The sequence below is a fragment of the Heptranchias perlo genome, chromosome 13, assembly GCF_035084215.1.
Source record: "Heptranchias perlo isolate sHepPer1 chromosome 13, sHepPer1.hap1, whole genome shotgun sequence".
Classification (NCBI taxonomy): Eukaryota; Metazoa; Chordata; class Chondrichthyes; order Hexanchiformes; family Hexanchidae; genus Heptranchias; species Heptranchias perlo.
Window position 1 is genome coordinate 59,517,911 of NC_090337.1, and position 23,407 is coordinate 59,541,317.

At 48.6% G+C, this 23,407-nt stretch overlaps 1 protein-coding gene across 1 annotated transcript in view; it reads right to left on the bottom strand.

Annotated features, from left to right (window-relative positions):
• Positions 1 to 1,368: 1,368 nt before the first annotated feature.
• ilkap (integrin-linked kinase-associated serine/threonine phosphatase) overlaps positions 1,369 to 23,407 on the bottom strand; it is a 46,991-nt gene continuing 24,952 nt past the window's right edge. The window contains exons 8-11 of the mRNA XM_067995564.1: positions 16,612 to 16,733; positions 9,210 to 9,329; positions 3,180 to 3,261; positions 1,369 to 2,191 (exon numbers count right to left, since the gene is read on the bottom strand). Coding sequence (XP_067851665.1) covers positions 2,051 to 2,191; positions 3,180 to 3,261; positions 9,210 to 9,329; positions 16,612 to 16,733 — 465 coding nt within the window. The 3' untranslated portion in view covers positions 1,369 to 2,050. The remainder of the gene's footprint in view (positions 2,192 to 3,179; positions 3,262 to 9,209; positions 9,330 to 16,611; positions 16,734 to 23,407) is intronic.

Consider the following 23,407-nt stretch of genomic DNA (forward strand, 5'->3'; position numbering starts at 1 on the left):
GACTATATTAGGTGGTAGCTGTGGGGTCCTGGGATCATGATTTAAGAAAAGCACTTTCAAAGCAACTCGCTATGAAAAGAGACAGGTAGGAGTGGAATATAAGAGTAGTGCACACTGCGTAGTGTGTCACAAGGAGTGCACACTGCGCAGAGCGACCAACGCTGATAATGCAGGGCACCAAAAACTGATCATCATCCAAATATTTGTTAGAAAACTGAATAAAAACTTCGAATGAGTTCACGTCCAGAAACTGGAGTAGTGTGACCCGGTCTCACACTGAACTCTCACATCTAATTTTACTTATTACAGCTAAATCTCATCCCATGCATGGAGAGTCAGCCCTGTTAAGTAAACATAATTGTCGCAGTGCCATTGGAAGCATCCGGCCTCCCCTCGACCCGGGGTGGGGTTTCCTCAGCCTCCCTTTGATGGAGGGCTCTCTCAGGATGCCTCCAACCATTGGATGCTGCCGTTGGTAAACAGAAACAGTGTCTGGCAGGTTGCATCCGCCATTGGGGGCCTGGTTGTACACGAGCTATCCTCTCAGCTTGCCTGTATGTGCCGTTGATAGGCTTTTGCTTTGTTAGCCTGTATGGAGCCATACCAGCACTAACTAAGCACGCGAGAGAGTCGTGGCACGCTGTTGTTTTAAAACAAGCCCATGGTCAAGTATACGGTAACTAAATAAGTCAAATTCCATTTTCATTAAGTGCTTGTTTTGGGGACTGGGTTCCAATTGTCAATTTCCCCATGAAATCAGTCAATCAGAGGCCTTGTTTGTTGTCACTGAATCCACGGCACTGTATAAGCAGAATGCAAGTAGTTATGCAAATTAAATGGGGTATAAATGGATCTGGTTCACAGCTGGGATGAACTTGAAACCATGGTTAGAGCTGTTGACAGAGTGAAGCTCTTCCTGCTGGGTTCACTTGGTTCCAGATCAGCTTCTTATGGTTTACACTGGGTCAAGTCTCAGAGGCCAGCTGAGATGCCAGAGCGACTACACATGCGCAGACCTTACACACACACAGCGGCTCCGCAGTTGTGGCTGTGACTTTACTGCCAATGTCAAAAGTCACACACTTGTCTTGTGCAGGCGGTCTGAGGGCTCAGCCCTTCGCGAACAGAATGATGCGCTGGCACACTGCGCCAACCTTTTGCTTTTGCCAAAAGTGGTGGGTTATGAAGCCACTCCGAGAGGTGGTGTTTCCCCTGTCGCCAATGGCGCCACGCTGCCTCATTTTACTGCAGCATGTAATATAAATAAGGTACGAGTAACCATCCTCACATCTACAAGAGGCGGCACTGGATAGGAACTATCACTAGAAGAGGAAACGAGGTATTGAAGTGAGCTAGTACAGTCAGACATTTGCAAAAGAACCAACTTTAACTAAAATCCAACCAAAATACAGTTCTCAACACCAGCACGAACGAACAAGGCGACAATAATAAGAGTACAAAAAAATGGAACCTTCAACTCATTCGAGGCTTTCACACATTGCAGCTTGGGTCCTGGGAGAACGACATCAAAACTCCTGTGTCTGGCGTCTGTAGCTGGATTTTATTTGCCGAACCTACCAATGGCCCGCTGCAGACCCCATCTGAAGCCGGCTGCGTACAGGGAGACCAGCTTTTCTGCACGTCCTGTCTGTCCGTGCGCGCGCCGGGCGTTCCAACGCCAGCGGGCCCGAGAAATTACCCCAAGCCAGTTCTACTCTCCCATGGACTTGCATCACGGGCAAAGCTCATAAGAGCTGGCTCGGCTCACTAAGCATTGGAGGCAGCTGTTCCAGCATCAGGTCCATGGTGCCACGGTAAAAAGCGGATCTCTGCTGCTGTCAGCTGCGTGGAGGTTTACATTTTGGAGGGTCTGTCAGTGGCAGGGTGGAACTTCTACAGGATCAGACAGGTAAATAAAGATGTGCGTTTTACTTTGAAGTTTCTAAAGTGGCCTGAGTTTGCTCAGTCTTTTCTTTCCAAGGTCGGCAGTCCCTCCTGGACACCTGCATTAGCCCGTGCGATGTTCTCGGTGAGGTGAGCTCCTTGTCTGTCAGTGACTGACGGCTACCAAAATGATGGTGACATTGTCAGCAGAACCCCGGCGGACCGCCTCGCTGGCCAGTCTGTTACAGGCAGATTCAAACCGCACGTCCTGCGGCGCCCTCCCTGGCTTCGCCATCAGAGTCTCATCCTGTGGGTCAACAGAAAGGCCAAGGCATTGAGGTTATGGTTTACAACTCAGGTGAGCCGCTGACAGACAAGCCCGTGACTACCTGGGGGGCCAGCTAGGTAGCTTCTGTGGAGTTTTTTTTTGGGGGGGGGGGGAAAAGGGGGGCGGGCGATGGGCTCTTTATTCAATGATCATTACTACTGGCCACATGTATCATGCAATCCCTGATGAGGGCCCCAGAGGGAACTTCTTGGTCTCCCTACCATATCACTGTAGCGGAGAAATGGACAGGGTCCCCTTCTTCATTCCAAAGTGCCCAAATTCCACACAGTACTTGTGACCATATGGCCATTTGTCTAATTTCTTGTCAATCTAGCCTGTGGAATTCAGAGTCAGCTAGGGCAGTGGTTGTGGGTGCCAGAATCCGCCTAGGCATCCCTGAACTAGGGAGCAAAGAACCTCCCTTTCCTGGAGGTTCATGTTCCTGCTTGCTGTCCAGTGACTCCTGCCACAAAGTGCACATTTGGTTGCTGGGTAAGGACAGCATGGGGCTCTACTGTGAGGTAGACACTCACGGAGCTCACACATGATGAATGGACACTTTACAGTGTAACACAGGGAGGTGGGTATGACCCAGCAAAGGTCAGTGACTTTTGGTGGAGCTGAGGCCAGGTGCAAAGTGCAATTGGGGCAGGCAGGGCTACTCTGGTGAGCTGGGGAGAGACATGCTGCTAGGTCAGGGATTGATATAATGGTAGGCCAGAAAGGATTTGCTGGTGAGCTGGGAAATCTTGCTCCCAAGGCAATGCTACAGCTGTTCTGTAAGCAGCCTTCTGGGATGTGTTGGAGTGTGTGACAAATCAAAACTGCCATCCCACAGCCTATACAACAAAGGACCATAATACTGACTGAGACAGGTGCTTCCAAACCCCTGTTAATTTTACATAATACACCCATAGCGAACAAACACCCATAGCGAACAAACTGGTGAGACACCAACAAACTGTACCTCGAGTATTGCTGAAACAAAGAGGGCGGCTTCATCTGGGGAGAACACTTTAAATAATCCATCACAAGCGAGGAGAATGAACCTGGAAAAGAGATAGCACTTCACACAAATTGCCAATGCGGGAATCACTGTTACAGAAATGGTATCGGTGAGCTTCACCCCGGACCTAAAGCAGAATGGAACATGGACAAACATACTTCCATTCGAAACCCTCCGGTTTTCTCCCCTCCCCTGATGGGTACAGTTCTACAAGCAGTGGTTCCCCCTCCAGTACCTCACTCATGAGGCTGTTATTCATGTCTGAGCCTTCTCAGTGAGTGCTGGCAACTGTGCTGAACATCAGAACCAACCCCAATTCGGTCCTACCCCCACCACCCCGCCTTACAGCAAGGGGCAGTTTCCTCAGCCGAGGTGAATTGGAGACTGGGCATAGAAGGGCCAGGACTTAAATGTAAAATTGGCAGCCACCCTTTTAGGGCCGACTGTCTGTTTTAAGTATATAAAATGGTTGGCGAGGGTAAATGGAAATGGCACAGATTAACACGTGCAATTATTTCACAGCCATTTCCAACCACGTCTCTAGAATCTTCTCAGTCAAGCGAGACATAAACGAGAAGACAATAATGGAGCAAGTTACAGGCTGGAACCTAATCAAGGATTTTGGGTGAAGTGAGAAATTCTGAGAGTGAAGTTCCGGTGTTTTATACCCATTACCTGAGCTCAGGGATGAGATCAGTCACAAGTCACTCCTGTACTTTTTGGTTTGATCTGAAATGCAGTTTATGAACCAGTTTAGGTCTTTTTTTGTGCAAATATTCCTTCGGACAGGGGATGGTGACTGCCCAGGCTCTCTGTGATGATGCAGATTGTGACATTATTACTGAACGTTTATGAAGAGATAATAGTTAGTTGACAGGACACTCTATGGGCTGGTAAACATGTGTTTTGTACATTAAAACTGAGTAACAGAATCATATTCATTCAACATCAACCACCTCACAATATCGTTAAGTTCAGGAGTCTGTTGATTGGAAAAAATCACAACACACAAACCAACTCTGACCATGGACCACATCCCATACCAATGTACTCTGCCCCTGCAGTGCCTCAGTTATCTCCCATCCCTTGCCCCCGTGTAATTTGAACCGCCATTTCCTCGATATGCAATCTGCTCAATCTGAAACAGCTGTCACCGAAACATCAACAGGCTCCTGTCACAGCCCACTGTGAGATGGATATCTGGCACTGCTTCGCAAGCAGGTGAGTGAGCCCCATATTTACACTTTAATGCTAAACTCAATTGAATGAGCAACAGAAGCAGCCATTTGTCAAGCCTGTCACTACATATCATATGCTGTCATTAGGAAACCCACAACAACTTGACGAGCATAACAAGGTGAGGAAATACGGGCCCGTGCTGATGTCTGGTCGAGACAGACAGGATAAGGTAGGGCTCCCATTCATTCCCACTCTCCTTCTCCTCCCCCCTCCAATAAAGAGACGATGAAGTATCTGCTGATATCACAACTGCTCGCTGCATTTTACAAAGCTCTAGGCATGTTTATAAAGGCAATTAGAAGAGGAAGAACATTTAATAACGGGCTGGTGGACTTTTCTTCCTTCCCCTCCGGAAGGTGCAGACTCTTATTGGAGTGCCATGGGTGCCAGCATTCCTCCAGTACCTCACCCAAGTGGCAATGTTCATGTGTGAGCCTAGACAGTGACTGTCAGCAGGATATGCGATTGTAAAGGGCCTCATAGCCCAGTACCATAACATTATTCCCACGTGTCGTCCGATAGGGTACGGTAGTGTAGTGGCTATGGCAGAGGTCGTGAATTTAAATCCCACCATGGCAAGTTGTGAAGCTGAATTCAATAAATCAGGTAATTTCTAGGCCGACATTGAAAGCAAAATGATTGCTGTAAAAATCCATCTGGTTCACCAATGCCCTTCAGGGAAGGGAACCTGCCACCCCAGGTCTGGCCTACATATGAATCCAGTCCCACAATACACAGTTGACTCTTAATTCCCTCAGAAGTGGCCTTTCAAGCCACTTAGTTGTTTAAAAATAAACACCTTCTCAGGGTAACTACAGAAGGGTAATAAATGTGGCATTGCCAGAGTCGCCCAAATCCTGAGAAGAGATTTTAAAAAAATCTTTGCATTCTCCAGCAGCAGTAACTGGATAGTACTCAGGACTGGGAACCTTGTCTCATTTTTTTTTCTCTTCCTTAGCCCAAGGGCACTGATGCCAATTGTAGCACATCTACTGTAACTCAGGCCATTTAATTCAGGACAGACCAGGGGATGAACCTGGGAACTCCACTTCTCTATGGGTCAGCTCTAATCCATGGGATCTAACTTTTAAAAAAAGGAAATGTAAGTTTTTTAAAAAAAAAATTAAGGGCAACACTCTCCTCTCTAAGTTACTTTTGTTTTTTGGCTTCCCTGCAGTATGCTGAATCCATATCAGACTTGGGTTCTGACAAGAGGAGATGGCTGTTCTTTTTCTTGTTCGAGATGGTCATTACCTGGCATCTATGAGGCATGAAAGTTACCCACCATGTCAGCCCAAACCTGGATGTTGACCATGTCCTGCTGTAGGCTGGCATGGGCTGCATCATTATTGGAGGAATTGTAAACGGAGCTGAACACTGGAATCATTAGCAAATGGACCTACTCCTAACCTTGTGATAGAGGGAAAGTCATCGATGAAACAGCTGAGGATGGTTGGACTGAGGACACTTCACTGAGGAACTCCTGCAATGATAATCTAGAACGACGATTAGCCTCCAACAACCATGACCATCTTCCTTTGTATCAGGTATGGCTCCAACCACTGGAGGATTTTCTCCAACGCCCATTGACTTTAGTTTTTCTAAAGCTCCTTGGTGCCATATTCTGTCGAATGCGGCCTGAATGTCAAGAGCAGCAAATCTCACCACTCCTCTGGCGTTCAGCTCTTGCGCCCATGCCTGAATCAAGGCTCTGTTGACCTCTGGAGCAGAGGGATTCTGTTGGAACCTGAACTAAGCCTCAGTGACCAGGTTAACTATTGATGACTCCTTCCATCACTTTACTGACGAATGGGAGGAGGCCCAGAGGGTGGTACTCGGCCGGGTTAGACCAATTCTGTTTTTTTTATGGTTGGACATATCTGAGCAATCTTCCACGTTGTCAGGTAGATGCCAATAGCATAGCTGTACTTGAAGACCTTGGCTGGGGGGGGGGGGGGGGGGCGGGGGCGAAGCTGGTTCTGGAACACAGGTCTCAGTACTATAGCCAGGATGTTGTCTGGGCCTGTGAACAATCACCATCCTCAACCATCATGGAGCCCAGCACGGAGTGCAAAAAAAAGGCTGGTGTGTCTTTAGCCAAAAAATGCCCATTTGGGCATTCAAACCTACTGGGCCTTCTCCCAACATCCACACCATCAAAGATGCCAGTCCCCTGGCAATTTGGTTCACTCCATGTGACATTAAGAAATAGCTGAGTGCCTGCAACTGATTCCTGAGTATTCATTTTCCTCTGACATGACACACTCTGAACTACCCGATACCCCATTCTTAATCACAGAATCATATCCAGTGAATTCAGCAACTCATCTCTCTGCAGGTATGAGAATCGCAAACGCAGCTTTGAAGCAGACGCTCGAGATTAGAGCAAACATGGGTCTATAATTTTGCCAGACTGACCTGGAAGGCTTTTACCACGCAGTAAAACGGTGGCCACGACCAACGTGCCAGTGACAGTCAGGCCATCAACATTCAGCCATCATAGAGTTTATGAGAAACCTCTTTTACTGTAGGTCACTCTATAACTCCAATAGCACAGACATTGCCTTATTTACTTCACCCAGTTGCCTTTGGTTGCACTTCCGCTATCAGGGATGACCCTGCAAACAAAATGGGTGCTGTTTATCACCTTGGATGTACGGTGTGTGGGCTTGAATATCCGTTTGAGTCTCGTCCTTGACTCAGGTGATTACATAAACATTTTTTTAGTAACATTAATTTTTGTCATTTAAAATGTTTTTTTAAAAAAAGATGCTTTACTGCCACATACAGCACGCTCCTTGTTTGCAAATCCAAATCAGATTAAGAAAATCATCTCGGATCACTGAGGTACTGGTATGTCTGGGGTTGAAAGACAAATCCCTTATCAGATGTTTTGCAGGTTTGATACACTGCGATAGGAAATGATTCCGTTTCCAAACCAGCTCTGACCACTCCCTCACCCCCAACTATATGTGAAGTGTGCACACAGGCTGTTGCTGATAACCCAAAAACCCTACACACGCCCACAATGGGCACAACTGCCACGTCTCTGGACACGTTTGAAGTTCTCTCACATGAATTCAAACCGGCGGCACTGGCAATCAGAGTAGCAAGGCCTGAACTACTCGCTCAAATAAACTCCCAGTCCAGAAATAGTGTACAGTGCCTCCCAGTCCTACTGCATAGGTCCTGCTTGTACTCTGATCATAACAACTGAGATACTGCAGACATTTTGCATAGGTCTCTTAAATTTTTGGGGGCTGAAATTCCTCAGTTGGATCGCCCACAGAAGAAGCAGGAATTTCAGGCACAACCTGGATCAGCTGGGTTCCTGCACCAGGAGTGCCTCATTGCAAATTCGGAGCGTGGAGAGGCAGGCAAGTCTTCTGTCCCCTCCACTTCATCTAGAAAAGATTCAGGCTATCGCAGGGATTCTGCTCATTACACCTTCCATAGGCCCCAAACATTTCAGGGAGCAAAGGGAATCAAATTCAGATCTCTAACCTCTTTGACTGGGGAGGCAGAGGTCCATAATGGGTCAGAGATTCAGGGTGCCACTCTGATATTCCTACCTTTTTCATGGCTACATACACCGCTACAGGTTCAGGCTGCCTGCCCCAATTATTAAAACAACTCGGTCACCAGGGTTTGGGACAAGATCAACGTTCTCTCCAGCAAGCAACCAGGAGTCTTGCTGTGCTGCATTTCTATCAGCAGAGAGGGGACCCCGAAATGTCAAGCCCTTCATGCCTACCCGTTCAAAGACAATGCACCATCCAGACCCCAAAAGGAAGGGGACTGTAACAAAAATGAGGCATTTCTGCCTAGGACATACCATGGTATTGCCTTATTTTCTTTCAGTCACGCATCATATAGGGTTAAAAACCAGATTCATTCTCATAAAATATCCCAGTGGATTTTGAGACACAAAATGTTGAGTCTGGCTGAGTGTCCAAGAGTGGAAGTCAAGTCATTCAATTCAAATACAGGCCATCTTCAAGTTTTGTACATTATGTAATTTGTCTGAATTTAAGAAAATATATGAATTTCCTTTGTCCCAGTTAAATTTTGAAAAATGTTTCTCAGCTTGCCTTGTTCAAATTTAATAGTCCACCCGAAGACATCACAGACAGGCCAGAGGGATTCTGTGGACAATCAATAGCAAACTGCCATGCAAGATTAGTATTTGGGGACTTTGGTCTAGGTCCTGTTAATATCAGTGCAGCCATCTGTTATTTTGTATCTTCTAAAGGAAGGATAGTTAAGCCTGTAACTACTGTAATTATGCAGTATGTCATCCTTTGTTCACTTATCCATCTCCAGTTAATAAATCTGCTCGATTGTGTCTTAGGCTATAAACAGTCAAGTGAAGTGTTTATTCTACTGCTCTGAAGTCGAGGAAGAATGCGTATGGGGGTGTGACAATCAGTTAAGTCAAACTACAGGAACCAGGATTTTCTTATCGATCCCCAAGCTCAATACAAATTATTTAAGATATTGAGGGGGTAAAGCATATTAGTTTGTCAGGAGTGAAGTTTGACTATGGAAGGGGTGTGAGACGCTGAACCCAAGGAAGTTACCAGGAGTAAAAACCCCAAAATCTGGAGTAAAAACCTTCATTCCCCTTTTCTGGGTTGGATTTGTACCCAAGCCCCAGAAGTGAAAGGCCAGTACTTTAACGCAACCCCGAGTAATGCCAGCACTAAATAGGCAGCACTCATCCTGTAGCACTAACTAATCGTTCTACCATACCTGTCATTGGACGTTAACTGACAGCGCCGAACGTCTGGTATTGATATCACGCCGCAGTGCTTATACTGTCCATCGCCAATCGAGCGCGAAACCTCCAGCACGCCCATCACTCGACCATCCCTGTGCAGACAGGAATCAACACATCAGCCTGTGCTCAATGCATACACAAAATAAGCAAGGTACAGGACAATAAACCTGCTTCACGTCATAGCCGTTAGTCACACAGTTTGCAATGTCCCTTAGTCTGGCACTTAGGCAGGCCTCCCTCAGGGAACCAGACTGCCCACTCTACAGGGCTGATTCTGCGACTGAGCATTGCTGGCGAGAAGTGACACCTGCAGGGAGGACTGGTCACTAAATCATGGGCTTTAAACTAGCAGCAGAAAATCAGGAGCTGCGGGGCACAGTTTTGTGAGTAGCATCCTTTGCGAGTGCCCGAGTAGGGAATCAGCTTCTCTATCTCATCATCAGTGACCTGGTTGATGATATAAAAATTGTTCTCTTTGCTGATGATACGACCTTTTGTAGAAAGTGGTTAGTTCCCCAGGTGGAAGTCTTGGGTAGTGATACATTGTGCTGAGCCATGGGCAGATCAACGCCGTGACATCTATAGCCGCGAGAGGACCAATTGATTGCGACGTTACCTACCCACTTCCACTCTACAAGCAGGAAACTCTCCAAAAAAACTTTCTGGCTTGATGATCGTACCTACATGGGGGTGGACAAACACTGTACAGCTGGGAAAAACTGGTGGGAATCTCAAGAAACCTTAACGCTACTTATCATTGGCAACTTTTGGATTCCACAAAGCCTCCATGTGGACAGAAATGGAATACTGTAGCCCTGTTAATCAGGCTGCAGAGAACACCTCTCTCTTGCTCCTAGGCTAAATGTAGGCCAGACCAACAACAGAAACGGATGAGGATACTTACTCTATGCCAGAACCAGAGATATGCAGCATAAGAGGTGGGCTGCGGAGTCTGTGGGTCCTCCGCAGCATCGCAGGGATATGGAGGGGCACAGATCTACACACAAGTTTAATTGAAGCATTTTTTGTTGCGCCAGAGCTGCAGGCATGTGTATTAGGCTTGGGCAAAGCTGTCACTTGTTGCTACCGCAGTCAGTCTCCAAGAAAACTGTCCCAGTTACAGTTGCCCCGGACTACGCTCCTTTGTTATGCCCAATAATTTGTTTTGTGAAACCTGGAAAAGTTGTTGTTTATTCAGCAGGCTGAAGGAAGGTCAGAAAACGGTGCTCGGAACTGAATTGGCAGAGGGAGATTTAGAAAGGGATCGGGGAGGTGGGGGGGTGATGGAGAAGTGATTGGAAGTAAAAAAAATTCACAATGTTCAATCTTGCAATTAAACGAGCAATAGGGTGCTGTTGTAACGCTAGCACACTGTCTGAAGATTATGCTGAGACTTCATCATGTATTGGTCAGGCCATATTTGGAGCAACGAGTTCAATTCTCCCCCAAATATTGTGTACACAACGGAGAAGGTGCAGAGAGCAGCAAGTCCATAACCACAGGCAGTTCAGGACCCCAATACTGTCCCAGAAGCTTTTGAGTGTGCTTCTTTTTTGCAAATTAGACAATTAGATGCAAGAGAAAGAAGAAAAGGCATCTTAAGTGGATCCTGAAACAGATACCTGAAACTAAATGACAAGTTTTAAACCATTTATATTCTGGAGATTTCAGCATCCATCTGTTAATCCCAGCCTCAGAGTTTCAAAGTAAAGATGGAATGCTTTTGCCAGGGTTAAAATATCATTAGTAAGCTACAAAGAATCATAACTATAACGACCTTGAGGGAATTGGCTGTGGGATGGTGGAGTTTTGGCTCCTCCTACTGGGGGAAGAGGAGGGGGAAGTTGGGTATATACGGCAAAACTCAAAAGGTTCTGTGGAAGGAGAGAGAGGGACTAAGAGATAGATCTATAAAAAGACTTGCATCATATAAAAGATAGTCACTAATAAATCCAATAAGGAATTCAGGAGAAACTTCTTTACCCAGAGAGTGGTTAGAATGTGGAACTCGCTACCACGAGGAATAGTTGAGGTGAATAGTATAGATGTATTTAAGGGGAAGCTAAGCAAGATCATGAGGGAGAATGGAATAGAAGGATATGTTGATGGGGTTAGATGAAGCAAGATGGGAAGAGGCTTGTGTGGAGCATAAACACCAGCATGGACCTAGTGGGCCAAACGGCCTGTTTCTATGCTGTAAAATTGTACGTAATTCTATGTGATCATTGTTACCAGCTATTATAAAATAAGCCTGGTGCTACATACATAAACGTGTTTGGGGCTTGTGTGGAAGAAGTTGGTGATTTCATTGAAATGACAGACTGTTTGTTTTGTCAGTATGTAATAACACACCGTCTCACTGGGTGTACGCTGCTCCGTGGAAAATGTTCCATTTCCCAGCACTGATATCCCTCAGCTTGACGAACGCGTCACTAAAAGTTAAATCTAAAAGAACTTACTCGTGCAGAGAGGCCCTGTAAAAGAGCACCATTGTGCATTGGTGGGAGATTCACTGACTATGCTACTGAGTTTGTCAGAGCCGGAAGCCTTTCCGTTGCATGGTGAAGTTAATCGAACAAGTAATTTTAAGCTGAACAAAGAATTGAGGGAGGAACCTGGGTCCTGATCCACTGAGAGGACCCAACAGCAAGGACCCATCATGCAGGTAGTTACGTTCATATTTCAGGACAGGAAAGGCTGTAGAGCTTCAGCACTGGACCAGTGACAGGAAATGGTGATCTGAGGGCAGTCCCGGGAGGAAGTGCTCTGTGCCACAAGCTGGGCAAGAGTGACAGGCATCTGTTACACACTTGCACAGAGGGCCAAAATAACCAGCTAATATAACACAAGAGTCGAACTGTGCTACAAACACGGCATCCATATTGAAACAATGCAATTCCTGTGACCGTGGTTACCTACTAGCCTTGATGAACACAAAAGTGAACGCTACCCAGCTGATAATTTGGCCGCCCCCCTCACCCCATAAAGAAATAAGAGACCTTTCATGTGGCTTCTCCTGCAATAACAAGCAATGCACAAGGAATAAATGGAGAGGGGATTCTGGCCGTATTCCCGTTTAAGGCATAAGTCTTGGATTTTTTTACCTTGTACAAACCCCTGCAGGTTTATTTCCACACACCAAACTTTCAGCAGTCTTGTCAAGACCGAATACCGGGATCTCCTCACTCTACAAACCCTCTCGATCCATTAACACTCATCTCGCAGGAGATCAGACCCTTCAGATTCAATTTACATCATTGAGGGGCAAATGCTTTGATTTTTCTACCCAATCACAATAAGATTAGGAAACAATCAGCCAGTTCCAGAGCATAGTGTGGTGATGTCCAGTGCATTCCTGTTCCTGTGAGCGTCAATACACTCCCGCCAGGAACAGAAAATCCCATTTGCTCGCTTCTCTGCTGCAACTCTTACCCACTCTACTTACGAAAACCTCGCCTGTACCAACGGCAGATTTTAGATTCACTTCTTTTGGTTAAAATTCTGATAATAGCAATAGTTTTCAGTGAGCAAAATACAAACATTAAAAAATACACTAGAAGACAAACTGCAAATTTGAAATAACAAAAGCCATGATCCCAAATCAACATCTGAAAGAGAAAGATTAATAACTTGGCTGAGAACCGTAACCAAAATCTCCATCGTTGGGGTACAGACCTTAACAAAGAAGGATAAATCAGTAAATTGGTGAAGAGGAAAGATATGCTAAGTACAGTCACAAAAAGGCAGCAAATGGGTTTAGTATCCTGGAAATATGTTTTAAAGTACGGCAGCAAGTTGGAAAATCCTGATTTATCCAGCACATAAGAACATAACAAGTAGGCCATACGGGCCCTCAAGCCTGCTCTGCCATTCAGCAAGATCGTACCTCAACACCACTTTCCCATCCTATCCCTATATCCCTTAGGGTCCAAAAATCTACTGATCTCAGTCTTGAATATACTCAAAGACTGAGCATCCACAGCCCTCTGGGGTAGAGAATTCCAAAGATTCACAACCCTCAGTGAAGAAATTTTTCCTCATCTCAGTACTAAATGGCAGACCCCTTATCTTGAGACTATGACCCCTAGTTCTAGACTCTCCAGCCAGAGGAAACAGCCTCTCAGCATCTAACCCGTCAAGCTCTCTCAGAATCTTATGTTTCAATGAGGTGATTTTCATTCTTCTAAACTCCAGAGACTATTGGCCCATTCTACTCAATCTCTCCTCATAGGACAACCCTCTCATCCCAAGAATCAATCTAGTGAACCTTCATTGCACCGCTCTAAGCCAATTATATCCTTCCTTAACTAAGACGACCAAAACTGTACACAGTACTCCAGATGTGGTCTCACCAGAGCCCTATATAATTGCAGGAAGACCTCCTTACTCTTATACTCCAACCCCCTCTGCAATAAAGGCTTACATGCCATTTGCCTTTCCAATTGCTTGCTATACCTGTGATTCATGTACAAGGACACCCAAATCCCTCTGAATACCAACATCTTAGTCTCTCACCTTTTAAAAAATATTCTGCTTTTCTATTCTTCCTACCAAAGTGGATAATTTCACATTTCCCCACATTATACTCCATCTGCCACCTGTCTATATCCCTTTGCAGCCTCTTTATGTCCTCCTTACAGCTTACTTTCCCACCTAGCTTTGTATAGTCAGCAAACTTGGATACATTACACTCAATCCCCTCGTCTAAGTCATTGATATAGATTGTAAATAGCTGAGGCCCAAGCACTGATCCTTGCAGCACCCCACTAATTACAATCTGCCAACACGAAAACGGCTCGTATGTTCCTACTCTCTGTTTTCTGTCCATTAACCAATCCTCAATCCGTGGTAATATATTACCCCTATTCCAATGAGCCCTAATCTTGTAACAACCTGTCATGTGGCACCTTATCGAATGCCTTTTGAAAATCCTAATATACGACATCCACTGGTTCCTCCTTATCTGCCCTATTAGTTACACCCTCAAAAAATTCTAATAGATTTGTCAAGCCCAATTTCCCTTTCATAAAACAGTGTTGATTCTGCCTAATCAGATTATGATTTTTAAGTGTCCTTTTACTACTTAATAGCACGTGGGGAGCTACAAAACAAAAAAGTTAGAAGCATTAAAACAATTTGCATTTTTATAGCACATTTAAAATAAATAAAACATTCCAAGGTGCTTCATAGAAGCATAATCAGACAAAAATCGACACCGGGCCAAAGAAGGAGATATTCGGAAGGGTGGTGCCAAGTTTTGTCAAAGAGTGGGTTTTAAGGAGGGTCTTAAAAGGAGGAGAGGGAATTCCAGAGCTTAGGGCAGAAAGCATGGCCGCAAACATTGGGGAGAAGGGAGTGAGGGATGCACAGGGGGCTAGAGTTGGAGGAATGAAGAATTCTCTGATAGTTGTAGTGCTGGAGAACATAATAGGGATAGGAAGGGACGAGGCCATGAAGGAATTTGAACACGAGAATGAGAATTTTAAACTTGAGGTGTTTTGGGACTGTAAGTCAATGTAGGTTTGTGAGCACAGGGTTGATGGGTGAATGGGACTTGGTGCGAATTAGGATAAGGGCAGCAGAGTTTTGGATGAGCTAAAAAGTTTATGCAGGATGGAGGATGGGAGGCCAGCGAGGAGAGCATTGGAATAGCCAAGTCTGGAAGTGAAAAAGGCACGGATGAGGGAATGCCTCGATTTTAAAATTCTCATTCTTGTTTTCAAATCCCTTCATAGCCTCGCCCCTCCCTATGTCTGAAACCTCCTCCTGCCCTACAACACTCAGATCTCTGCACTCCTCCAATTCTTGCCTCTTGCGCATTCCCGATTTTAATCATTCCGCCATTGGTGGCTGTGCCTTAAGCTGCCTAGGCCCTAATTTCTGGAATTCCCTCCCTAAACTTTTCCGCCCTCGCTCCTCCTTTAAGACGCTCCTTTAAACCTACCTGTCCTAATATCTTATGTGGCCTTGATGTCAAATTTTGTTTGATTACACTCCTGTGAAGCACCTTGGGACGTTTTACTACCTTAAAGGCGTTATATAAATGCAAGTGGTTGTTGTTGTTGGCAGCAGATGAGCTGAGACGGGGCAGAGATAGGCGATCTTACGGAGGTAGAAGTAGACAGTCTTTGTGATGGAGCAGATATGGGGTAGGAAACTCAGCTCGGGGTGAAATAGGATACCGAGGTTGCGAGCAGTCTGGTTCAACCCAAGACAGTGGCTGGGGAGGGGAATGGAATTAGTGGACAGGACATGTAGAGAGTTCTGGGTGGGGACTGAAAATAGTGGTTTTGCCCTTCCCAATGTTTAACTGGAGGAAATTGCTGCTCATCCGGGACTGGTAAAACAGGCAGTGGAGGCGTTGAGAGAGGTTGTGGAGAGGTGGAGCTGGGTCTCATTAGTGGACATGTGGAAATCTAGTTGTGGAGGATGAAGGTGTGGTGGAGATAGACAGTAAAGCTTTGTTACTTTTTACAAATGATGGAAGAAGTGAGAATACAGAATCATAGAGCAAGCTGCTAGTAAGAGGAAGTTAAATAGAGGTTTTTAAAATTATGAAGGACTTTGATGAGGTGAATAGGGAAATATTATTTCACCTGATTGGGAAGTCAGTGATGAGGGATCATCATTTTAAAATTGTCACAGAGAGAAGGGAGAGGGGTTTGGAGAAGTTTCTTTATGTAAAGAGTTGTTAAGAGCATGAAATGCTTTGCCAAAGGGAATAGTTGAATAACTGAGACCATTGCATGTTTTTATGAAACAGTAGATATACAGGACAAATAAAGGACTATCGAGAGAGAGCAGGACAGTGAGATAAGTTTTGGATTGCTCTAGCAAAAAGCAGTCAACAGACACCATGGGCTGAATGGCCTCCTTCTGCGTTGCAAACTTCTATGGTTCTAATCTCTAGAAACTGTTTCTGTCTGCAGAATTCCTCCAATTTTAACATGGATCTGCCTATACTCTGAACTGCAAAATCCAACACACAAAATTCATCTAAATGCTCATTCCAACTCTATTTACCTTTAACGCTAAAGGAAGCTGAGTCCACCGTCTGCCTGCATTTAACACTGCGAGTTGCCTCCCGTCTCCAAAAACCCAAGGGAGACAGATTCTCATGGAGCGCCCGGGTTTCTGTGCTTTCAGGATCGCACTGCGCCACACACAGTGGACCTCGGAATTTCCACACGTTATGCGATTTTACACAACAAGCTAATGCAATGAACTGGCACCGCAGGTTTGGCAAGCAAGAGGCAGATTTCAAGGCCCACCTCTCTTTCCTTGTGCAGCACATATTGACTGAGGATCATAATTTGTTTGATCAGACACTTGCCCACCTTTCTACAGAAATCATTGTTAGAATTTACTCCTCACCTAACTGTACCTCCTGCTTTCTGGATTCTCATTCTCTCCTCGTACTGGGTTGGGTTGTGTTCCTTCACTAGCGGCAGGGACGTCAGTTTCTTGCTCTTCTCGTTGAACCGACAAAGAATGGCCTGAATGTGAAAAAGCAAATTTTACTTCAGCAGGTAAAGGGTTAATTCTATCTACAATTAATGTTCTGATTTTTATAAAACTGAACAAGGTGCAACATCACACCGAGACTGTACACACACCGACCCACGTACATCGCACCGAGACTGTACACACACCGACCCACGTACATCGCACCGAGACTGTACACACCCCGACCCACGTACATCACACCGAGACTGTACACACCCCGACCCACGTACATCGCACCGAGACTGTACACACCCCGACCCACGTACATCACACCGAGACTGTACACACACCGACCCACGTACATCGCACCGAGACTGTACACACACCGACCCACGTACATCGCACCGAGACTGTACACACCCCGACCCACGTACATCGCACCGAGACTGTACACACCCCGACCCACGTACATCACACCGAGACTGTACACACCCCGACCCACGTACATCACACCGAGACTGTACACACCCCGACCCACGTACATCACACCGAGACTGTACACACCCCGACCCACGTACATCACACCGAGACTGTACACACCCCGACCCACGTACATCACACCGAGACTGTACACACACCGACCCACGTACATCACACCGAGACTGTACACACACCGACCCACGTACATCGCACCGAGACTGTACACACACCGACCCACGTACATCACACCGAGACTGTACACACACCGACCCACGTACATCACACCGAGACTGTACACACCCCGACCCACGTACATCACACCGAGACTGTACACACCCCGACCCACGTACGTCACACCGAGACTGTACACACACCGACCCACGTACGTCACACCGAGACTGTACACACACCGACCCACGTACATCACACCGAGACTGTACACACCCCGACCCACGTACATCACACCGAGACTGTACACACCCCGACCCACGTACATCGCACCGAGACTGTACACACCCCGACCCACGTACATCGCACCGAGACTGTACACAAACCGATCCACGTACATCGCACCGAGACTGTACACACCCCGACCCACGTACATCACACCGAGACTGTACACACACCGACCCACGTACGTCACACCGAGACTGTACACACCCCGACCCACGTACATCACACCGAGACTGTACACACCCCGACCCACGTACATCGCACCGAGACTGTACACACCCCGACCCACGTACATCACACCGAGACTGTACACAAACCGACCCACGTACATCGCACCGAGACTGTACACACCCCGACCCACGTACATCGCACCGAGACTGTACACACCCCGACCCACGTACATCACACCGAGACTGTACACAAACCGACCCACGTACATCACACCGAGACTGTACACACCCCGACCCACGTACATCACACCGAGACTGTACACAAACCGACCCACGTACATCGCACCGAGACTGTACACACACCGACCCACGTACATCACACCGAGACTGTACACAAACCGACCCACGTACATCACACCGAGACTGTACACAAACCGACCCACGTACATCGTACCGAGACAGTACACACCCCGACCCACGTACATCGCACCGAGACTGTACACAAACCGACCCACGTACATCGCACCGAGACTGTACACACCCCGACCCACGTACATCGCACCGAGACTGTACACACCCCGACCCACGTACATCGCACCGAGACTGTACACACCCCGACCCACGTACATCACACCGAGACTGTACACAAACCGACCCACGTACATCACACCGAGACTGTACACACCCCGACCCACGTACATCGCACCGAGACTGTACACACCCCGACCCACGTACGTCACACCGAGACTGTACACACCCCGACCCACGTACATCACACCGAGACTGTACACACCCCGACCCACGTACGTCACACCGAGACTGTACACACCCCGACCCACGTACATCACACCGAGACTGTACACACCCCGACCCACGTACATCACACCGAGACTGTACACACCCCGACCCACGTACATCACACCGAGACTGTACACACCCCGACCCACGTACATCACACCGAGACTGTACACACCCCGACCCACGTACATCACACCGAGACTGTACACACCCCGACCCACGTACGTCACACCGAGACTGTACACACCCCGACCCACGTACATCACACCGAGACTGTACACACCCCGACCCACGTACATCACACCGAGACTGTACACACACCGACCCACGTACATCACACCGAGACTGTACACAAACCGACCCACGTACATCACACCGAGACTGTACACACACCGACCCACGTACGTCACACCGAGACTGTACACACACCGACCCACGTACGTCACACCGAGACTGTACACACCCCGACCCACGTACGTCACACCGAGACTGTACACACCCCGACCCACGTACATCACACCGAGACTGTACACACCCCGACCCACGTACATCACACCGAGACTGTACACACCCCGACCCACGTACGTCACACCGAGACTGTACACACCCCGACCCACGTACATCGCACCGAGACTGTACACACCCCGACCCACGTACATCACACCGAGACTGTACACACCCCGACCCACGTACATCACACCGAGACTGTACACACCCCGACCCACGTACGTCACACCGAGACTGTACACACCCCGACCCACGTACATCACACCGAGACTGTACACACACCGACCCACGTACATCACACCGAGACTGTACACACCCCGACCCACGTACATCGCACCGAGACTGTACACACCCCGACCCACGTACATCACACCGAGACTGTACACACCCCGACCCACGTACATCGCACCGAGACTGTACACACCCCGACCCACGTACATCACACCGAGACTGTACACACCCCGACCCACGTACATCACACCGAGACTGTACACACCCGACCCACGTACATCGCACCGAGACTGTACACACCCCGACCCACGTACATCACACCGAGACTGTACACACCCCGACCCACGTACATCACACCGAGACTGTACACAAACCGACCCACGTACATCACACCGAGACTGTACACACCCCGACCCACGTACATCACACCGAGACTGTACACACCCCGACCCACGTACATCGCACCGAGACTGTACACACCCCGACCCACGTACATCACACCGAGACTGTACACACCCCGACCCACGTACATCACACCGAGACTGTACACACCCCGACCCACGTACATCACACCGAGACTGTACACACACCGACCCACGTACATCACACCGAGACTGTACACACCCCGACCCACGTACATCACACCGAGACTGTACACACCCCGACCCACGTACATCGCACCGAGACTGTACACAAACCGACCCACGTACATCGCACCGAGACTGTACACAAACCGACCCACGTACATCGCACCGAGACTGTACACAAACCGACCCACGTACGTCACACCGAGACTGTACACACACCGACCCACGTACGTCACACCGAGACTGTACACAAACCGACCCACGTACATCGCACCGAGACTGTACACACACCGACCCACGTACATCACACCGAGACTGTACACAAACCGACCCACGTACATCGCACCGAGACTGTACACAAACCGACCCACGTACATCGCACCGAGACTGTACACACACCGACCCACGTACATCACACCGAGACTGTACACAAACCGACCCACGTACATCACACCGAGACTGTACACAAACCGACCCACGTACGTCACACCGAGACTGTACACAACCCCGACCCACGTACGTCACACCGAGACTGTACACACACCGACCCACGTACATCGCACCGAGACTGTACACACACCGACCCACGTACATCGCACCGAGACTGTACACAAACCGACCCACGTACATCGCACCGAGACTGTACACACACCGACCCACGTACATCACACCGAGACTGTACACAAACCGACCCACGTACATCGCACCGAGACTGTACACAAACCGACCCACGTACATCGCACCGAGACTGTACACAAACCGACCCACGTACATCGCACCGAGACTGTACACACCCCGACCCACGTACATCACACCGAGACTGTACACACCCGACCCACGTACATCACACCAAGACTGTACACAAACCGACCCACGTACATCACACCGAGACTGTACACACCCGACCCACGTACATCACACCGAGACTGTACACACCCCGACCCACGTACATCACACCGAGACTGTACACACACCGACCCACGTACATCACACCGAGACTGTACACACCCCGACCCACGTACATCACACCGAGACTGTACACAAACCGACCCACGTACATCACACCGAGACTGTACACAAACCGACCCACGTACATCGCACCGAGACTGTACACAAACCGACCCACGTACATCGCACCGAGACTGTACACAAACCGACCCACGTACATCGCACCGAGACTGTACACAAACCCGACCCACGTACATCGCACCGAGACTGTACACAAACCGACCCACGTACACTCACACCGAGACTGTACACAAACCGACCCACGTACATCGCACCGAGACTGTACACACACCGACCCACGTACATCGCACCGAGACTGTACACAAACCGACCCACGTACATCACACCGAGACTGTACACAAACCGACCCACGTACGTCACACCGAGACTGTACACACCCGACCCACGTACATCACACCGAGACTGTACACACACCGACCCACGTACATCACACCGAGACTGTACACAAACCGACCCACGTACATCAGCACCGAGACTGTACACACACGACCCACGTACATCACACCGAGACTGTACACAAACCGACCCACGTACATCGCACCGAGACTGTACACAACCGACCCACGTACATCGCACCGAGACTGTACACAAACCGACCCACGTACATCGCACCGAGACTGTACACACACCGACCCACGTACATCGCACCGAGACTGTACACAAACCGACCCACGTACATCACACCGAGACTGTACACACACCGACCCACGTACATCACACCGAGACTGTACACACCCGACCACGTACATCACACCGAGACCTGACACAGTCACACCCGACCCACGTACATCACACCGAGACTGTACACAACCCCGACCCACGTACATCACACGAGACTGTACACAAACCGACCCACGTACATCGCACCGAGACTGTACACAAACCGACCCACGTACATCGCACCGAGACTGTACACAAACCGACCCACGTACATCGCACCGAGACTGTACACAAACCGACCCACGTACATCACACCGAGACTGTACACAAACCGACCCACGTACATCACACCGAGACTGTACACACACCGACCCACGTACATCACACCGAGACTGTACACAAACCGACCCACGTACATCGCACCGAGACTGTACACAAACCGACCCACGTACATCACACCGAGACTGTACACAAAACCGACCCACGTACATCGCACCGAGACTGTACACAAACCCGACCCACGTACATCGCACCGAGACTGTACACAAACCGACCCACGTACATCGCACCGAGACTGTACACAAACCGACCCACGTACATCGCACCGAGACTGTACACAAACCGGACCCACGTACATCGCACCGAGACTGTACACAAACCGACCCACGTACATCGCACCGAGACTGTACACACCCCGACCCACGTACATCACACCGAGACTGTACACAAACCGACCCACGTACATCACACCGAGACTGTACACACCCCGACCCACGTACATCACACCGAGACTGTACACACACCGACCCACGTACATCACACACCGAGACTGTACACACCCCGACCCACGTACATCACACCGAGACTGTACACAAACCGACCCACGTACATCACACCGAGACTGTACACACCCCGACCCACGTACATCACACCGAGACTGTACACAACCGACCCACGTACATCACACCGAGACTGTACACACACCGACCCACGTACATCACACCGAGACTGTACACAAACCGACCCACGTACATCACACCGAGACTGTACACAAACCGACCCACGTACATCACACCGAGACTGTACACAACCGACCCACGTACATCACACCGAGACTGTACACACCCCGACCCACGTACATCACACCGAGACTGTACACACCCCGACCCACGTACATCACACCGAGACTGTACACAAACCCGACCCACGTACATCACACCGAGACTGTACACAAACCGACCCACGTACATCACACCGAGACTGTACACACCCCGACCCACGTACATCACACCGAGACTGTACACACCCGACCCACGTACATCACACCGAGACTGTACACACACCGACCCCACGTACATCACACCGAGACTGTACACAAACCGACCCACGTACATCACACCGAGACTGTACACACCCCGACCCACGTACATCACACCGAGACTGTACACACCCCGACCCACGTACATCACACCGAGACTGTACACAAACCGACCCACGTACATCACACCGAGACTGTACACACCCCGACCCACGTACATCACACCGAGACTGTACACACACCGACCCACGTACATCACACCGAGACTGTACACACACCGACCCACGTACATCACACCGAGACTGTACACTACCCCCGACCCACGTACATCACACCGAGACTGTACACAAACCGACCCACGTACATCACACCGAGACTGTACACAAACCTACCCACGTACATCGCACCGAGACTGTACACAAACCGACCCACGTACATCGCACCGAGACTGTACACACACCGACCCACGTACATCAACACACCGAGACTAA